At 38.2% G+C, this 21,541-nt stretch overlaps 1 protein-coding gene across 1 annotated transcript in view; it reads left to right on the top strand.

Annotated features, from left to right (window-relative positions):
* Positions 1–21,541, top strand: part of LOC115414140 (protein kinase C-binding protein NELL1-like) — an 806,279-nt gene that overhangs the window by 734,991 nt on the left and 49,747 nt on the right. Inside the window, exon 16 of the mRNA XM_030127358.1 lies at positions 18,695–18,835. Coding sequence (XP_029983218.1) covers positions 18,695–18,835 — 141 coding nt within the window. The remainder of the gene's footprint in view (positions 1–18,694; positions 18,836–21,541) is intronic.

The raw sequence follows: 21,541 nt of genomic DNA, 5'->3' as shown, positions 1-21,541 counted from the left end.
ATCAACCAGCAGGGAGGTTGTAGTGTCTAAATACAGTAGAATAGGACTGGACTGGTTTGTTTTTGTCAGTGTATGTAGTTGAGAACTGAGTAATTTAACAGTCATTTCACACAACAGGAATAGATGTGAAGGAAAGAAGTTGAAGTATCACGTCAATTTTCACTTTATCAAGTAACAAATCACACTGACACGTAAAGTTTTTTTTCCAGAAAAGTCATGCTGTTCATTCACACTTACTGTTTGTGTGCCGTTACTAAGAAACATGCACAGAATCCATGGTGCATTCAGGGCCCCTCGTAAACTAGCACTCTCCATACTTTCATGCAAATCATTCAACTGTTTTACACCATAAAACTAAAAACACATTTTACAAATACACTTAAAGTCTACTCTCAAATGGCTGTAGACATTGTTTAAATGCCTTGATATTTTAACTTTGCATTTTGGAGCATTTGTCACCAGAATAAAAGAAATAAAGGATATTTTTTTACTTTATGTGTTATGGGAAAAATGTACAGGCCTGGATATGTTTATTTAGAAATTGAGTATCTGAAATAACACTGTGAGCGTCCAAGAATATCACACATATCTAGTTCAGCCATTATTAAGACTGTAAAACACATTTTCATTCTCGTTTTTCTTGTGTTATATGTACACATTTACCGTCTGGACAGAGTAGGAATGAGACATAAAAGCTACAAAATGTGAAAAAATGACTATTTTGCCTCACTGACCATGACGGGATATAGCCTTTAAAAGTCTACATTCCTCATGTTGATGTTATTATTGGATTGGGTTATTGCAGTGTAGTCATAGTGTATTCTGGCATCCTCACATCATAAATCTAAACAGCAATATCAAGAGTCATTTTTCTCGTCTAACCCACAAAAATGTACTTCAAGACTTAAATCCACGAAGCTTAAAGTCAGGAGTTAAATCTACACCTGAAATAATCAATACAGCTCTGTCACTGGCCTCTGTTTTATGTTATTAAGTCAGAAAAGTGCAGATGAGACCGAAGGAAGCGGTGATATTAATGTCGGGGTTGGATGCTGAAAACAGGATTTCAGATGGAAGACAAATTGCGGTGCCTCATATTCCTGTGAATTAAGTGGGGGTGGGGGGGTATCAACAGCGAAAAAACATCCAGGAATGAGTCACTTTTCATAAATTATGTACAGGAACGCAGCACAACAACAGAGGATTGTTGTTATTAGGCAGGCAGCGCTGTCGCCTGCTGTTTGTGTACTGGAGACACTTAAAGTCACTGTTATTGTGTTTGGTCTTTAGAAGGCATTCTCTGTATAGGTTTGTTTATGCAAAACAGGTTCTGTACGTGTGTTGAGTCTCAAAGGAAACAGCAGGGTGAATTTTCCAAAGGGATTAATAAAGTAGCTGAATCTGAGGGTATATATTCTGTACATATTCAGTTGGTGCTTTAGTTGTTTGTTGTTGCTCTGCTGAATACATCAAGTTAAATATGTACAATTGGTTTATACGACCAGATCAGCTAACCAAAAAAATTAGGATGTTGTGTAAAATGTAAATAAAGACAAAATGCAAACCTTATGAACCCATATTTATTCACATTAGAACACAGAAAAAAATATCACATTTTTTACTTAAAGTCAGTGGCTATTTCTCAATACGTGTTCTTGACTGTTCTTCCGTTCTGGCGATCTTGTGAAACGTCATCAGTCGTGGCCCAAGTACTGTTCCATTTGAAAGTTCGCATCCAATATTTATAACGATGTCAAACTGTGTACGATGTAACCAATCCCCAGCAAATCACACCCACATGTTTTGGTGCTGCCTGTCTATAAGTGGTTTTTGAGTGGAGGTGTTCAATACAATTTTCAAGATATGTGGTTCACAAGTGTGAGGTTAAAGGTGCTGGAGACTTTTGTGACCAATTTTTCATCAAATCTGTAAAACCTCAGTCATATCCTCAGTATCACGAATCTGTAAGTCTTACTGTGATTACTCACCTGAATCTCTTGCATTACGGTGAACAATTTCTTAGTGCCATCCACCATAAACAAACAATATGTTTACAGAGTCGGGAGGTCACTTGGGTATCTTCAGAATTTTGTCGTGACGTGCATTGTGGGAAGCAAAGGCTCGTGCTGCTGCTTGACCATATGATATTATATGGATAAAAAAAAACAACGACACAGTCACTCTTAGAGGGTCAATTAAATCATTTCATACCACTTGGGATCCATTTTTACGGTATTTAGATTCTTTAAATTTTCCTCAGAATATAGATGATTAAACATCATTGAGAAAGAGGGGAAAGGAGAGGAAAGGAGTGAATGAGATTTTTTACGATTTGAGTTCCTTTATCATTATTTATGGTTTCTGTTTCTGATTTTCTTTTATGTTTTTCCTTATTTATTTATTTATCTATTTATTTATTTGGCCTGTGGGTTGGGTGGGTGGGAAGGGATGGGTGTTGACAGTCAGATATGTCATTCTTGATTGTGCATTGACTGTTACGAATTGATATAATGTCTGTTGTGCTCATTGAAAATGTTCAATAAATATAGTTGGGGAAAAAAAAAAAAAAGCAACACAGAAACAGCTGTAACGCGGAAACGGCTGGAGGAATATGCATAGAGGGGAAGGGAGCTAGTGCCGTTTCCGCCTCGTGTCTGTAGCAGCTGCCGCTACCAGACAACGGAGCAAACCGACGTTTCCCACAATGCACATTGCAACAAAATTCTGAAGATGCCCGAGGTACCTTCTGACTCTGTTTGTAAACATATGGTCTGTTTATGGTGGATGGCACTAAGAAACTGTTCACCGTAAGAGATTCAAGTGAGTAATCACAGAAAGACTTACAGATTCATGATACTGAGGATATGACTGAGGTTTTACAGATTTGATGAAAAATTGGTCACAAAAGTCTCCTGCACCTTTAATGACCTTAATATCGCCAATGACCTCTGACCTTGTAAACTCAGGGATGCCTGTGTCTTTATGCACTTTATTTGCTCTTTTTTTCATCTATCTATCTATCTATCTATCTATCTATCTATCTATCTATCTATCTATCTATCTATCTATCTATCTATCTATCTATCTATCTATCTATCTATCTATCTATCATGCGTCGTCGTTTATGTTGATTGAGTTTTGGGTTTTTGTCTCTTCCTGTTTTATTTTGGTGATACAGTCTACTCTCGTTAAACCGCCCGCTGTTATACCGCCATTTTCGCTCACCGCCGACCAAAACCATTGCACAAAAATCCCCAATGCATTATTCCATTAGCTACCGCCATTTCCGCCTATCGCCATCCGCCAGCCCAGTTCCATGCACAAACAACACTTATACCATTGATTTCCCGACCGTTATACCGCCAGCGTGATTGCCATCGAGTACACATAAATTTTAACAATGCACTGAAACAAACGCGCCAGACGCTGATCGCAACAAGCTACGAGTAGGTCTACGGAACGGCCACCGTTCATTTATCGCAGAACACTCAGTAGGTCAGGATGTCGGGAAGAGGACGTGGGATTAAGCCAAAGCCTCAAGATGATGGGGTGTCATTTCCCGACACGGTATAATAATACTTAAAATGTTTCCCCACTTTAAATGATCCCTTACAACATAACAGAATCAAGATTTATTTAGAAACACAATTAGAACGGGTTAACGGAGGCAGCATAGACATCATATAGTAAAGACATGCACATTATGGACGCAACCCGTTGTAACGCCATTTTCGCTATACCGCCAATTTGGCCGTGAACGGAAGTTGGCGGTATAACGAGAGTAGACTGTAGTAGTCTCCTTCCTGTTCTGTCTGCACTCTCTGTCTTGTCTCTGTCTTCCCTTTCCCTTCATTGTCTGCACCTGGTGTTCCCCTCGTTATTGTCCACACCTGTTTTTGATCCCTGCCTCCCTTATATATTCTCCCTGCTCCCTTTGTCTCTTGTCAGTGTGTCGTATCTGTGATCTTGTGAAGACTATCTCATGCTTAAGTATTTTGAATCTTGTACCTTGTTTAATCTTCTCAGGCTTTGTAGATCTTGTAGAGCACGTTGTACTTCTCTTTTAATTCAGTGGAGTTTTTTGAGGTTTTTGTAGAGCACGTTGTGCTTCTCTTTTTGTTATCCTTTTTGTGCTTTTGTTTTTTTGTAAAATAAATCCTTTTTTGACCACTGAACCTGGAGTCTCGCTGCATTTGGGTCCATACCTAGTGTCGTGCTCTAACAGAAACCTAAAAAAACTCTAATGAACTAAAAGAGAAGTACAACGTACTCTATAGATCCACAAAGCCTGAGAGGATTAAACAAGGTACAAGATTCAAAATTCTTAAGCATGAGATGGTCTTCACAAGATCACCGATACGACGCACTGACAAGAGACAAAGGGAGCAGGGAGAATATATAAGGGAGGCAGGGATCAAAAACAGGTGTGGACAATAACAAGGGGAACACCAGGTGCAGACAATGAAGGAAAGGGAAGACGGAGACAAAACTGAGAGTGCAGACAGAACAGGAAGGAGACTACTATCACCAAAATAAAACAGGAAAAGACAAAAACCCAAAACTCAATCAACATAAATGACGACGCATGACTCTATCTATCTATCTATCTATCTATCTATCTATCTATCTATCTATCTATCTATCTATCTATCTATCTATCTATCTATCTATCTATCTATCTATCTATCTATCTATCTATCTATCTATCTATCTATCTATCATGCGTCGTTGTTTATGTTGATTGAGTTTTGGGTTTTTGTCTCTTCCTGTTTTATTTTGGTGATACAGTCTACTCTCGTTAAACCACCCGCCGTTATACCGCCATTTTCGCTCACCGCCGACCAAAACCATTGCACAAAAATCCACAATGCATTATTCCATTAGCTACCGCCATTTCCGCCTATCGCCATCCGCCAGCCCAGTTCCATGCACAAACAACACTTATACCATTGATTTCCCGACCGTTATACCGCCAGCGTGATTGCCATCGAGTACACATAAATTTTAACAATGCACTGAAACAAACGTGCCAGACGCTGATCGTGACAAGCTACGAGTAGGTCTGCGGAACAGGAAGGAGACTACTATCACCAAAATAAAACAGGAAAAGACAAAAACCCAAAACTCAATCAACATAAATGACGACGCATGACTCTATCTATCTGTCTGTCTGTCTGTCTGTCTGTCTGTCTGTCTGTCTGTCTGTCTGTCTGTCTATCTATCTATCTATCTATCTATCTATCTATCTATCTATCTATCTATCTATCTATCTATCTATCTATCTATCTATCTATCTATCTATCTATCTATCTATCTATCTATCATGCGTCGTCGTTTATGTTGATTGAGTTTTGGGTTTTTGTCTCTTCCTGTTTTATTTTGGTGATACAGTCTACTCTCGTTAAACCACCCACCGTTATACCGCCATTTTCGCTCACCGCCGACCAAAACCATTGCACAAAAATCCACAATGCATTATTCCATTAGCTACCGCCATTTCCGCCTATCGCCATCCGCCAGCCCAGTTCCATGCACAAACAACACTTATACCATTGATTTCCCGACCGTTATACCGCCAGCGTGATTGCCATCGAGTACACATCAATTTTAACAATGCACTGAAACAAACGTGCCAGACGCTGATCGCGACAAGCTACGAGTAGGTCTGCGGAACAGGAAGGAGACTACTATCACCAAAATAAAACAGGAAAAGACAAAAACCCAAAACTCAATCAACATAAATGACGACGCATGACTCTATCTATCTGTCTGTCTGTCTGTCTGTCTGTCTGTCTGTCTATCTATCTATCTATCTATCTATCTATCTATCTATCTATCTATCTGTCTGTCTGTCTGTCTGTCTGTCTGTCTGTCTGTCTGTCTGTCTGTCTGTCTGTCTGTCTGTCTGTCTGTCTGTAATAATTACCTCTGAAGTACCTCTACCCTTTGGTATTCTATGTGCCTTGTACAGTTCTGTTTAAATGTGCCAATTTTGTCCAGTACATTTCATGAATAACAAAAAAAGTCCCTTGGTGGGAAAAAAAAAAAAAAGAATAATTAACCAATCAGGTGAGGCTACCGTCATGACACTGCCCACCTGTGATTAGTCAGGAGGGTGCCAAGGGAACCACCCACTCCATGGCTTTACACCAATCAAATCAAAGCATCATTATCAACATCACTGAAATTAATAGCAGGAGGTTAGCTGGTTTCACATCTTATCATATTAGCAAAATTAGCAAATGCAGTAATGGAGGGTGAAAATTTGGAGTATTTAGTAAAAAAAAAAACTATTTTACTAAATTTAACTACCGCTTAAGCAGCAGTTTAAAATCAAATCTGACGGAAAGCTACGGCGTAAGTTTGAGCTGCATATGGAGAGGAAGAAAGGTTTTTGGAAAATTAGTGGCTAGCTGGTAGCAACAAACTTCAGCGGCCATTTTGCTGGGCCTGTGTTCTTTTTGACAAGGATTCCTGCTTGTTCTGTTTTCAACCGAACAACCCCTGGGTCTGTACAGGATTCCTTGACCTTACCAACCTGTCCTGGGCAGGGTGAGTACAATACACACCTTCTGTCAGTGCGGCTTTACTGTTCCTAGAACTGCCCATGTAGCCATGTGTGTTATTTTTATGTGGTTCTATTGCTAATTGGGCCTTGGTTGCCTGGATTAAGTTGCATTGGTCAATCCACTGAAATTGTAGTTTTATTATGGTTGCTAATAGAGCTGCAGCCGATTAATCGATTAGGTGCTTGAAGCGAATGCAAAAATTCACAATTCGATTAAACGACTCAAATTGATTGAAGGGAAATATTCTATTCCAGTTTTCCTGAATTGAAGCTTCTTTGTGCGTCATAATAAGCGTCCGTGTGAAACACAACAGTGGAACCAATGTTTAACAGCAGAGAAATGAAGGAAACAAAGCTTTGATTCAGGAGAAATGTGGCTGAATGACTTTTTTTGGATCACTTTGAGTAGGGCTGTTTGATTATAGAAAAAAACAATAATCACGATTATTTTAGCAATAATTGAAATCCCGATTATTAAAAATGATTATTTGTTAACCTTAAAGTTGTTTTTTTTTTTTTCTTGCAAAACAATGTAAAATATACTCTTTAAACATAAACAAAGCTTTTAAACACTAAAACAAAGTATGTTCACTTTTGTACAAAACAAAAAAAAAATCTTTGAATGCAAATAAGTACACTGTAAATTCAAGAATGTTTCCTTTTGTAAACAGATAGTGCACTGGAATTAAACTGCTATAGACTTGCCATAGAACCGTAGCAATAAAAAAAAAAAAAAAAAAAAAACTCCCGTAAAGTGCAAATTATAAATTCGGGTATGTTCAGTGAAGAAGCAGCAAAACATAGCGTTTGTCCAGTGTGTTCACCATTTGTCTGAAGCCCCAGTTGTTAATGGTGTTAATGGAGCACATACCTTTAACCAGGTAACGGCCAATGGATTCTGTTATCTTTTCTCTACGATGTTGATGAGTAGGTAGTTGCAGCTAAAGAGATTCGGAGATTGAAGACTGCATTGTGGATGAAGTTGTAGATGGAGCTGGGTTTTTTTGTGTGTTTTGGTTTTTCATAAGATTATCATATAAAGGTTGCGGTGGTTAAACTTTAGATGGTTACAAAGGTTTGTTGTGTTAGCGGTCGGTGCGGACACAACTACGAAACACTTTTTGCATGTGATATATTTTTGCTTTTCGTCTTCTTCATCAAACCCAAAGTAATTCCATACAGTTGAACTGGACTTGCCTTTTTTGTTTACTAAGCGCTTCTGCTGTGATTCTCCGGCCATTTTTCCAGACCGCTAGGTACAACTGTCCTGGTGGGGTGGACCTGCCGGCTAGCTGGTAGCTGTAGCTTAGAGGGGGGCGGGGCCGAGCTGCTCATGGTAGCTTGCGTGCGCGTGAATTAAAACAACTCAAAATTAATAATTGTTTTTTCTCGATTACATAAATGTTGTAATCGTTGAATGTAATAATCGAAATCGTAATTGAATTTTGATTAATTGCACAGCCCTAACTTTGAGTCGATTAATCGTTTCAGCTCTAGTTGTTAACGCTGATTGCCAAGGACAGCGGGCCGGTTTACCTAAACAGATGTGACTGTGGTTGTTTATAGCTGTTTATATCCTCCGCCAAGGAACAGCGGAGGTTATGTTTTCATCGGGGTTTGTTTGTTTGTTTGTCTGTTAGCAAGATAACTCCAAAAGTTATGGACAAATTTGGATGAAATTTTCAGGAAATGTTGATACTGGCACAGGGAACAAATGATTAAATTTTGGTGGTAATGGGGGGACTGGGGGGTGGGATTTTTGTTTGTTCATCTATCTGTTAGCAAGATAACTCAAAAAGTTATATACAGATTTAGATGGCATTTTCAGGTAATGTTGCTAATCTGGGTTTATGAGTGTGTGACAGATTTAACAAAACCAGTTGGTAAAAGTTCAATGGTAGGAACATCAGTGGATTTCAGCCTCCACCCATAGGAGGAGGAAGAACCTGGGGGTAAAAAGGCCTCAGTCCTCAATCCACCACTTCATTATATTTGACGTCAAGGCGACTGGCCTGAAGTGAATCAGTGCTTTTCCTGGGACCATCAGTCAAACCCTGTAGCGTATGAAGCCACCGCCGAACACTGGCCGTCATGAATGATGGCTCCTGTGTTGTGTTGCAGCGTTGAATAAACTTATTCTTCCGTGACATAAATACGTCCCAACTGTTGACTCTGCACCGGCGTCGGCCTTTCAAGGTCCAGGATGATTTAAAACAGCAGGAGGCGCGTTCAGCTATTTTTCAAACCATAAAACACAGATTTTTAACATGTTAATATAACACTAGTACTGACATGTTTCATCACAGTATAGTCAGCTTACAGCTTTGTATGGATCAACTTTTGAATATGATATGAAAGGATTCCAAGAAGCAATTTTATTTTCATTTCTCTGTTCGCATTATTCATTTATTTGATGCTTTATCTATTTTTCTACTTCGTCTACCATTGTGATCCCCTTTTAAATACACAGCTGCACAGTGAGGGTGAATTTGCTCACTGTGAACATGAAATCTGAGTAGGAAAAAGTGAGATTTTTTTACTGTTTTTCACCAAAAAAACACGTTGAACGAGCCAGTTTTATAACTTATAATAAACATATGAATTGAAAATGGCAAAAAATAATAAAATCTAGCAAATAGTAGTAGACGTTGTAGTAAATCAATATATTTTATTAGTATAGCCGTGAAATAGGCTCTGAAGTAGTCTTAAAAAGCTCTTTTAAATGTCTTAAATTTAACTTGTAGAAACCCTGAACTGAGAATGAACACATAAATTGAAAAACATATGAATTGAAAACGGCAAAAAATAAAATCTAGCAAATAGTAGTAGACGTTGTAGTAAATAAATACATTTTAGTAGTATAGCTGTGAAATAGGCTGTGAAGTAGTCTTAAAAGCTCTTTTAAAAGTCTTAAATTTAACTTGTAGAAACCTGTAGAAACCCTGAACTGAGAATGAACATATAAATTGAAAATGCAAAAAAAAAAAAAAAAAAAGTTTAGCCAATAACAGTTATATACAACTATTTACAAAATAATCTGGTGTCACACTATGATGCCACACATCTGATTGGTTGATGCAGTGTACTTTTCCACCAATAGAAAATGTGGTGACAGGTAGTAACTATATTTGTCCAACATGGTTGTTCATCTATTTTCCAAACAGCAGGAGGCACATCTAGCCGTTTTTCAAACCATAAAACACAGATTTTTAACATGTTAATATAACACCAGTACTCACACATTTCATCACAGTATAGTCAGCTTACAGCTTTGTATGGATCAGCTTTTAAATATTATATGAAAGGATTCCAAAAAACAGTTTTATTGTCATTTCTCTGTTCGCATTATTCATTAATTTGATGCTTTACCTATTTTTCTACCTCGTCTACCATTGTGATCCCCTTTTAAATACACAGCTGCACAGTGAGGGTGAATTTGCTCACTGTGAACATGAAATTAAGGAGGAAAAAGTGAGATTTTTTACTGTTTTTCACCAAAAAAACATGTTGAACAAGCCAGTTTTATAACTTATAATAAACATATGAATTGAAAAAAAAAAAAAAAAAATCTAACAAATAGTAGTAGACGTTGTAGTAAATAAATACATTTTAGTAGTATAGCTGTGAAATAGGCTGTGAAGTAGTCTTAAAAAGCTCTTTAAAAAGTCTTAAATTTAACTTGTAGAAACCCTGAACCGAGAATGAACATATAAATTGAAAATGCAAAAAAAAAGAAGTTCAGCAAATAAGTTATATACAACTATTTACAAAATAATCTGGTGTCACACTATGATGCCACACATCTGATTGGTTGATGCAGTGTACTTTTCCACCAATAGAAAATGTGGTGACAGGTAGTAACTGTATCTGTCCAACATGGTTGTACATCTATTTTCAAAACAGCAGGAGGCACGTCTAGTCATTTTTCAAACCATAAAACACAGATTTTTAACATGTTAATATAACACCAGTACACTCACGTTTCATCACAGTATAGTCAGCTTACAGCTTTGTATGGATCAGCTTTTAAATATTATATGAAAGGATTCCAAAAAACAGTTTTATTGTCATTTCTCTGTTCGCATTATTCATTAATTTGATGCTTTACCTATTTTTCTACCTTGTCTACCATTGAGATCCCCTTTCAAATACACAGCTGCACAGTGAGGGTGAACTTGCTCACTGTGAACAGGAAGTCTGAGGAGGAAAAAGTCAGATTTTTTACTGTTTTTCACCAAAAAAACATGTTGAACAAGCCAGTTTTATAACTTAGAATAAACATATGAATTGAAAATGGCAAAAAATAATAACAAAATCGAGCAAATAGTAGTAGACATGGGAGTAAATCAATACATTTTAGTAGTATAGCTGTGAAATAGGCTGTGAAGTAGTCTTAAAAAGCTCTTTAAAATGTCTTTAATTTAACTTGTTGAAACGTGTAGAAACCCTGAACTGAGAATGAACATATAAATTGAAAATGCAAAAAAAAAAAAAAAAAGAAGCAAATAACAGTTATATACAACTATTTACAAAATAATCTGGTGTCACACTATAATGCCACACATCTGATTGGTTGATGCAGTGTACTTTTCCACCAATAGAAAATGGTTGTACATCTATTTTCAAAACAGCAGGAGGCACATCTAGCCATTTTTCAAACCATAAAACACAGATTTTTAACATGTTAATATAACACCAGTACACTCACGTTTCATCACAGCATAGTCAGTTTACAGCTTTGTATGGATCGGCTTTTAAATATTATATGAAAGGATTCCAAAAAACAGTTTTATTGTCATTTCTCTGCTTGTATTATTCATTTATTTGATGCCTTACCTATTTTTCTACCTCGTCTACCATTGTGATCCTCTTTTAAATACACAGCTGCACAGTGAGGGTGAATTTGCTCACTGTGAACATGAAATCCGATTTGGAAAAAGTGAGATTTTTTACTGTTTTTCACCAAAAAAACACGAACAAGCCAGTTTTATAACTTTTAATAAATATATGACTGGAAAAAAAAAAAATCTAACAAATAGTAGTAGACTTTGGAGTAAATAAATACATTTTAGTAGTATAGCTGTGAAATAGGCTGTGAAGTAGTCTTAAAAAGCTCTTTAAAAAGTCTTAAATTTAACTTGTAGAAACCTGTAGAAACCCTGAACTGAGAATGACCATATAAATTGAAAATGCAAAAAAAAAAAAAAAAAGAAGAAGAAGCAAATAACAGTTATATACAGGGTGGGGAAGCAAAATTTACACTATTTTGAGGCAGGGATTGAAAGACAGTGTATGACCAATTAGTTTATTGAAAGTCATGAGAATTTATTTGCCACAAGAAAATTGACATAATAGAAAATGTTTTTATTCTATGTGTCCTCCTTCTTTCTCAGTAACTGCCTTCACACGCTTCCTGAAACTTGTGCAAGTGTTCCTCAAATATTCAGGTGACAACTTCTCCCATTCTTCTTTAACAGTATCTTCCAGACTTTCTCGTAATAGTTTTGCTCATAGTCATTCTCTTCTTTCCATTATAAACAGTCTTTATGGACACTCCAACTATTTTTGAAATCTCCTTTGGTGTGACGAGTGCATTCAGCAAATCACACACTCTTTGACGTTTGCTTTCCTGATTACTCATATGGGCAAAAGTTTCTGAAAAGGTATGGATAATAGTGTTAGGTATGATTATGACATCAATATATGTTTGGTTTCAAAACAATTGACGTACTGCCTGCTGAGAAAAAACAACTAAATGTTCATTGTAAATTTTGCTTCCCCACCCTGTACAACTATTTACAAAATAATCTGGTGTCACACTATGATGCCACACATCTGATTGGTTGATACAGTGCACTTTTCCACCAATAGAAAACGTGGTGACAGGTATTAACTGTATCTGTCTATTTTCAAAACAGCAGGAGGCACGTTCAGCCATTTTTCAAACCATTAAACACAGATTTTTAACATGTTAATACAACACTAGTACTGACATGTTTCATCACAGTATAGTCAGTTTACAGCTTTGTATGGATCGGCTTTTAAATATTACATGAAAGGATTCCAAGAACCAGTTTTATTGTCATTTCTCTGTTCGCATTATTCATTAATTTGATGCTTTACCTATTTTTCTACCTCATCTACCATCGTGATCCCCTTTTTAAGAAGGCAGTTGCACAGTGAGAATGAATACGCTGTGGGGTTTTTCCACACTCAGACTTTTTTCACCAGCAAAAACAAAATATTAAACACCACAGCGGAGACCTGGAGCTGGGTTTTGTGGTGGTTTCGTAATGAAAGGAGACGGTTTAATCACGCAGCTCCACAAAACAGGAGCTCTGTGAAGATCATTTATTGTCTGCCAGTGAGGTTGGAGCTTGTTTATCATGTAAAAATCTGCAAGTTGCTGTTGTTTTTTGGAAAATAGCTGTAGTAGTTATCAAAGATGTTGCCCTCATCCTGTGTGATGCATGTTGTTTTATGTAACACTTCACAGTACACCTCAGGTCTGCAGATGGAGTTTAAAGTCGATGGTTTGCATCTACTTTTGGTTCAGTTGGTCTTGTTTGGAGAAGTTTTTGAAAGTATAACTCTGAATTTTGTGATGTATAAACTTCGACCACTGGTTTGGAAGGTGTTTTTAGTGTTTAGAATGAATAGATAATGTATAAAAAGCATGTTTATAAGGCAAATAACTGGACATGAACTGGGTGGAATGTTCACCTATCTTTTTTCGGAACTCCGATCCATCATGTTATTCATTTTAGTTTAACGTGGAGATTATTTTACTCATCAGACGTCTCATAATGGGTATATATTATTGCTGTATATTTAGAATTTCTTCATGTGAAATGGTTAGATCTGTTGATAAAAGTACAGAAATGAATCACATCACGCTGAAACAGAACCGAATTAAACCTAAATGATATCCTGAATCTGCTGATTGTTGTATAAACACAACCTCCTCATGCTAACCCCGTGTCTACTGCACATGTGCAGAGCCGCTGCCTTCCCGTCTAATCTGCAGATGCTTGGGTGGGACGTCAGCCAGAGCGTTTTTGGTGGATTTGACCTGAGCGGCTGACGGAGGGCAGCCTCTCAGCGGTTGTCACATCTTATTACCTACATCGGACCAGACCTGAAGCACAACACACAACACACAGCGCTCAGCGGCTCAGCGTCGCTCTGCCTTTTAGTGTACGAGTACATACATACTCCTGTTAGATATCAGCGTCTACTAAACTGCTGTTTGGTGTAAAGATATTTCTGATTGGAGACAAAGTTGTGTGTTGTTGTCGAAGGGGAGACTGTCCAAACCTGTCTTACAAAAAAAAAAAAAAAATCAATTTACACACCAGCGTTACACTTGGGTTTTCTATCAGTGTAAAAGGTGAAGGGTATTGACCGACAGAAGAAGCAAAAGAAGACGGAAAGGAAATGATTCAGAGGATGGACAGGAGGGAATGTGTTTTCTGTGTTTGTGTGGGAATGTCTGGCACCAGGGAATGAAATCGGGTTGGTTTAATCCGTCTGTCCGTCGTCCATCCATCCATCCACTCACTCATCCCATCCATCCATCCGTCTGTCCGTCCATCTGTCCGTCCATCTGTCCATCCATCCATCTAGTCGTCCATCCATCCACCCACTCACTCATCCCATCCATCCATCCACCTGTCCATCCACTCATCCATCCATCCATCTATCATCCATCCATTCATCCATCTATCATCCATCCATCCGTCCATCCATCCATCCATCCATCCATCCATCATCCATCTATCCGTCCATCCATCCATCTAGTCGTCCATCCATCCACCCACTCACTCATCCCATCCATCCATCCACCTGTCCATCCACTCATCCATCCATCTGTCCATCCACTCATCCATTCATCCATCCATCCGTCCGTCCATCCATCCATTCATCCATCCATCCATCCATCCATCCGTCCATCCATTCATCCATCCATCAACCATCTAGTCATCCATCCACCCACTCACTCATCCCATCCATCCATCCATCCATCCATCTGTCCATCCACTCATCCACCCACTCACTCATCCCATCCATCCACTCATCCATGCATCCATCCATCTATCATCCATCCGTCCATCCATTCATCCATCCATCTATCCATCCGTCCATCCATTCATCCATCCATCATCCATCTATCCATCCATCCATCCATCTAGTTGTCCATCCATCCATCCACTCACTCATCCCATCCATCCATCCACCTGTCCATCCACTCATCCATCCATCTATCATCCATCCGTCCATCCATTCATCCATCCATCCATCCATCCATCCATCCATTCATCATCCATCTATCCATCCATCCATCCATCCATCCATCCATCTAGTCATCCATCCATCCACCCACTCACTCATCCCATCCATCCATCCATCCATCTGTCCAGCCACTCATCCATTCATCCATCCATCCATCCATCCATCCATCTGTCCATCCACTCATCCATCCATTCATCCATCCATCCGTCCATCCATCCATTCATCCATCCATCTATCCATCCATCCGTCCATCCATTCATCCATCTGTCATCCATCCGTCCATCCATCCATCTAGTCATCCATCCATCTATCCACCCACTCACTCATCCCATCCATCCACTCACTCACTCACTCATCTCATCTCATCTCATCTCATCCATTATCCATCCATCCTGTCATCATTGCAGGATTAAGTGATTCTATTCATTATTAACACTTGAAGCATTTTTTCTTTTACAAACTAGTTTCTGTGAAATAAAGCTGGTGGTCTTCTGGTGACAGACATCAATGATTATATATGAAGATAAATATTGTTATAACATGCATTTTTGTCTGGCCTTTCAGGTTTATTTTGTTACAACCAAACACTTACTACAACACAATACCAAGTGTCTTGTTTTACATTATTAATATTTTTTGCTGTGTGATTACTGTTGTTTGTCATCTTAGTGTCATGTTCTGACCTTTAAGAAGAGTTTCAAAGCCTTAAGTCTTTTATGTATTTTCATTGTATTAAATAAACTCATATCTAGTCTAGTAGATGGTGCCGTTCATCATGAAATCAGAGATGTTATTTTGTGTTTAATCACAGAATTTGGTCTTTTTTTTTTTTTTTTACATGTTTTACAAACGGTTGAAAACCACAAATAACAACTGGTTTCTTCAACTTTAACTAAAGTCAAAAAATGAAGGACATATTGATCAACATTTATCATGAAAATGTATATAATACTACTCAGAATATGATTTTGGTTGACTCTAACCTTAAACTTGTTATAATCTTGTACTAACAGATGCCATTTCCAGTTTTTGGGGACAAGCAAATGTGTTTTGGAGTTGAATGAATTAAACCTTAAACAATATTAAAACTATTTCTAAACTCTCAATGAAAACAAATAAGAAGGATTCAGGAAGATCATATTTTTCATGAAAAATGTTCCAAGAGATATGGAAATAAAGCATAACATGAATGTTCTATTTCTAACCAAACTTCAGGCAGGACTCAGGAAACATATATTTTCTTCATCCAACACCAGACCCAGTGTTTGGAATCAAAAGGAAATGCTTTGTGGACACACAAAGACATACCTTTCTTCTCTCTACTTAGGTTTTGGAAGATATATTGCCTGTTGTTGCTCTTTTTTCTTCTCTTTGCCTTTGCAGAGAGTTTTATTTGCCTCCCACCACTTCAGTTTCAGTTACACTTTGCGGAAGCGTTTTCCTGTCACGAAAGGACAAATATCAAAAACCTGTCATTTGACCTCAATCTGAAGATGTTTAACCCTTTTCGTGCTTCATAAACCTCCTCAAATCAATCTCTACCTGGGGTCAAGCAGCAGAGTGCAGCTGTTTTTGGTGTGTTAAGCGTTTCTTCTTCTGTGGAGACTAAATAACACTCAGACGTGACTGTTAATGAGCAGTTCTTTGCCACTTTGCCCTGTTTGCTTTATCGATGCATTTAGCTGATTGAAGGTGTAACTGAAGGTCAGGCTTTTAGCGGCGGGTGTACGTGTGCACAGGTCTGGTCTTTGAGCAGAAGTGAGAGCGAGGATGAAGAGCAAACCTCGCAGCATACATAATGGATGGGAGGTGCATATATGGATAAAAGTATGCAAACACATTGAATTCAGGTGTTTCTTTTCTAACGGGTCTGGGATACAAAACAGTAATGACTCATGTCGGAATATAGTTTTATAATGTAATGAATCAGGACACTTTATTGATTCCAGAGGGGAAGTATTGGGTGTTACAGTCGCTCCATTCAAGTATAATAAAAAAATAGCAGGAAAGAAATTATCAATGCAAGAGAAAAAGAAAAAAAAAAAAATAATAAAACGTTTAAATACACAAACACACACACACACACACACACACACACACACATATATATATATATATATATATATATATATAAAAAACACAAAATTAATACAATTGTCTAAAATTGCATTGGTTAGTTTGGTTTAAATTGTTATCTTTGCTTCCAAAGTGCCTCAAAGATGGTTTTTACTTAATTTCAGTCAACACTGATTTTTTTTTAAATCCATGACTATGATTTTAAATGTTCTGCCTCTAAATTTTTAAAACATCTTTCATGCTCTGACTGTAAATGATAATTTTGTGTCACAACTAACCATCTACTTTCTTCACATCTCACTGAGGAAGAAAAATCTCCCATTAAACTTTCAGGAAATATTGATGTTTATATGTCAAATTATCATGAGCAGGACATATTTACAGCCGTAGACATGATGTGTCCCAATTAGGGATGCACTGATTCCGATATGAGTATCGGGTATCGGCTCCGATACTCAGTGTGTGTACTCAGATTTGTACTCGTAAAAGTAATCCGATACAAATGCACCAATACCACTTATGGCCGTGTGACATTCACAGTTCAGTGCAGCAGGTACGCAATGGTGGAATAATGTGTGGGGAGTGTGGAGATTTTTCAAAATAAATGACAGTGATAAAAGTAATGCAAACAGCAAGTAACGTTAAAGACACAGACAGATACGGACGCAACGTCCTGTCCATCCTCTGCGTACATCCCATCCGTTTTCCAGGTGCTGGCGGATGCGTACCCAGATGGAGAGGGGTATGGAGCAGTGCAGACCGCCACCAGCGGAAGTGAAAATGAAACTTATCGCCCATGTCTCTTTTCTCTACCTGCTGAAACTAAGCTTTTAAACTTTACCAGCGAAAACGCTGCAATATTAGTATCACATTAGTGTTGCCTCTGTCGTCTCCATGTTTGTTATTACTGACTTTCTTCTTCTTCTCAAAAAACTTTACTCTTCTTCGTGGTATTTGTCCAGTATGGTTAATTCAGAGTGGCGCCCCCTGGTGGATTAATTGAAACGCTCATTCCAACACATTAAATGTCAGCAGCAGCACTTTGTTCCAGTCAGACTAATGACAATGGCATTAAAGCACATTTACAAAAGGAACTAAGAACTAGAATGGGATTATCAAGTACTCGTATCGGTACTCGGTATCGGCAAGTACTCAAATGTAAGTACTTGTACTCGTGCTCAGTCTGGAAAAAAGTGGTATCGGTGCCTCCCTAATCCCAATACTTACGTCATGTTGAGGGAAATTTTGGAAGCAAAGATAACAATTTAAACCAAACTAACCAATGCAATGGTATTTATCACAATGTAAAACTATATGATGTCATTTGTCATTATTGTTTTGTATCCCAGACCCCTGTTAGAAAAGAAACACCTGAATTCAATGTGTCCACATATTTTTGTCTATATTGTGTATTTACACTCCTGAAAGGGACTGGAACGCCTCTGGGGCAGGTTTGTGGATTCATACCTGAGGCAAAAACGAGGAGTCTAAAGTAGAGAGCAGTGCATGTAGGAAGTGACTCTGCTGCCAAATGGTGACTTTGATCCCCGTCACGGCGTCTAATGTGGGTGCCGCTGACCTCGCTCTGCTGTCGCGGCGGCAGTTCGCTGTGATTGGATCAACCTCCACGGCAGCGACGAGCACCGATCAAAGAACAGCAGCAAAAAATCAAACGACACAAATGAGCAGAAGTCTGAGGCTGGTAAAGCAGGGAGGTAATGCAGACTGATGCATCTGTGTGAATGTGTGTGTCCTCAGATATCGACGAGTGTGCTGAGGGTCTGATCGAGTGCCACAACCACTCCCGCTGTGTCAACCTGCCCGGCTGGTACCACTGTGAATGCAGAAGTGGTTTCCATGACAATGGCTCCTACCTGCTCGATGGGAGCTCCTGCATCGGTGAGTGAACGCAGCATCGAAAACATCCTTATCAACCTGTCCAACGGCAGCTGCATGAGTTGAACAAAGGACTAGAGTAATGACAACGAGGAGGGGAGGGAAACCTGTTTGGAAATAAGAAGGAAAACCAGGAGTTACACAGAAAATATGCTTAGTTTGATGCAAAAATCAGATCTAGTATTGTAGCTTTAACATGTGGATTTACTTTGGTCTAGGTTACATTTATTTCTATAACACATTTAACCCAGTGCTACTTTTGTGGCAGTTTCCAAATGAATTTTCCACTGTATTTAACCTTTTTTAAAGGGGTCATATTTTGCTAAACCCACTTTTATTCGTCTTTGGTTCATTTATTTGTGTATTTGGACCCTAATAGTTCAAAAAGTTTGAATTTGAACCCTTCAGGTGCTGCAAAACTATTTTTATATTCATTTTGGCAAAAATTGAGTGGATTTCTACAACTCATTTTAATTCCTGCTTAATTTGTTACTTTTACAACTAGTTACGTCACAACATTTGCACATATAAGGTCAAGACTTCCGACGAACATTTGTTAGAGTACACCATAATTGTTTATCAGCAGCAACGGTTGTAGTCCATACTGAAAATATGTCCAAACTTCGAGCCGATTACCGAAAATGTTCAGCTGCTGGTTGAACGGGACAGAGCAGCACAGCCAACAACCTGGAGGGGGCGGGGCCTGAAGTGGCTTATGTGCATTTAAAGGGCTAGTGCTTAAAACCACCTTTCTGGTGTCATTACTCAGAAATAGGGTTGAAGATGGACCTGTGGAGTTGAATTAATGAAAAATTCAGACCCAAGCAGAGCATTTACAGTTTATGTAGACCACAGGGAAATGTTTGAAAATGCATAGTTCTATTTAAAAGCAGCAAAACATCACTCCTTTAAGTAATTTATCACCATTTGTGATAATATAATCCTCCGTATTTTGCATTTTTTCAGTGAAAATCAGGCAATTTCCTGTATTTCATTTACTGATTATTTACTTTAATCATCACTCTAATATGACATTTCAAGGTTATTATATCAAAAACAGAGAAAACTTAACATAAAGTGACTTTTCCAGTAAAATATATCATTAACTGAATGTAAAAACAAGCTTCTCCAACAACTGTCATTTTTCAAAGTACATGGGTTTTACTGGTGATCAGTGTTGGAGAAGACAACAGTGTTTCCACGGCAACTACGGAGCTGTTTGGGTCTTTATGGGTTAAAGCAACATAAGTTTCCCTGAGCTGCACAAATATATAAGTAAAATATACAATATGGTAAACTAATAATAAAAAATAGTAGTTAAAAATATGCTAAAACTGATAAAAACAGATACAAAACTAGAAGCACTCGGACAGCGCAGACCTCCGCCAAGGCTGATCAGTGGCCCCCCCCGTGGGCCCCCCCACGCCAAGGAGGTTATGTTTTTGCCAGGGTTTGTTTGTTTGTTTGTCTGTCTGTCTGTTTGTCTGTCCGTTAGTGTGCAACATAACTCAAAAAGTTATGGACAGATTTTGATGAAATTTTCAGGGTTTGTTGGAAATGGGTCCCCCCGTGGGCCCCCCCACCCCCGATCACCACCAAAATTTAATCATTTCTTCCTTATCCCATTTCCAACAAACCCTGAAAATTTCATCCAAATCTGTCCATAACTTTTTGAGTTATGTTGCACACTAACGGACAGACAAACAAACAGACAGACAGACAAACAAACAAACAAACAAACAAACAAACCCTGGCAAAAACATAACCTCCTTGGCGGAGGTAATAAGTTGGACGAAAACATCTAAAACACATGGGAGATTCATTTATTTATTTTTTATTCATACTGTTCTATGTTTTATTTCATGTTATTTTTTTTTTTATTGGATTTTCACTGTATGTTGACGTGTGGGTTTTTTAATACCGATTTGTGATTTAAATCAAGGCCATAAGTTGCAAATTTTTCCCTATTTTTCATTTTATTTTATATTTCACATTTATTTTTCACTTCAGTTCCAATTAGTTTAGTATAAAAGCAGGTTTGCTTGTTTAGTGTTTATTGAAAATGCTTATGTTTTTCTAGTTTTTATTAGTTTCTATGAGTGTTTTTTGTGGTAAGAGGCATCTTTATGGAGTTAGACGAGTCCTGGGTGATAAAAACTCCACAAAACAACAAGTGATTTATTTCTTTTTTTTTATTGAGATGAAAAGCTGCCTACAGACAGACGGTGTTTAATCCTTGTTTGTAGCTGGTGATATGTTGTTATTGATCGTCTTAGTTGGTGATGGTTGTGGAGTTTATTTGGAAATCACCTGAATGTGTTGAGAACAGTTTCTTCTACCCGTCTCCTGAGTGGGCGGGGCTAAATATGCGCGGTAAGGAGTCCAGGAGACAACACGAGAACCTGCAAATTGGGAAATAATTATGGGCCCACCCTTCAGTTTCAGAGTTAAATGACTGTTTTCTATAGATGTTCTGTGGGGTGTATGGAAGTCATTGGACTGGGACGCAGTTATTTCCTTGTATTTCCGGTGAAATCCATGGATGTCACGTCTTCTCTCCTGGTTCACAGCTGTCTTGTATTTTATGGCCTGTCACTGCGTTGAACTGCGGGTAGAAAACAGGAAGTGATTGATTGGAAGTGACAGGAAGCACCTTCACAAACTCTTAAAACGCCTCTGGTTTCAGTCTGTGGTTTGTTAAATCAATCA

Source organism: Sphaeramia orbicularis, chromosome 3, assembly GCF_902148855.1.
Source record: "Sphaeramia orbicularis chromosome 3, fSphaOr1.1, whole genome shotgun sequence".
In the NCBI taxonomy this organism is placed as follows: domain Eukaryota; kingdom Metazoa; phylum Chordata; class Actinopteri; order Kurtiformes; family Apogonidae; genus Sphaeramia; species Sphaeramia orbicularis.
Note: the sequence above shows the minus strand (reverse complement) of the source record. Positions and strands in the feature narration are given on the sequence as shown.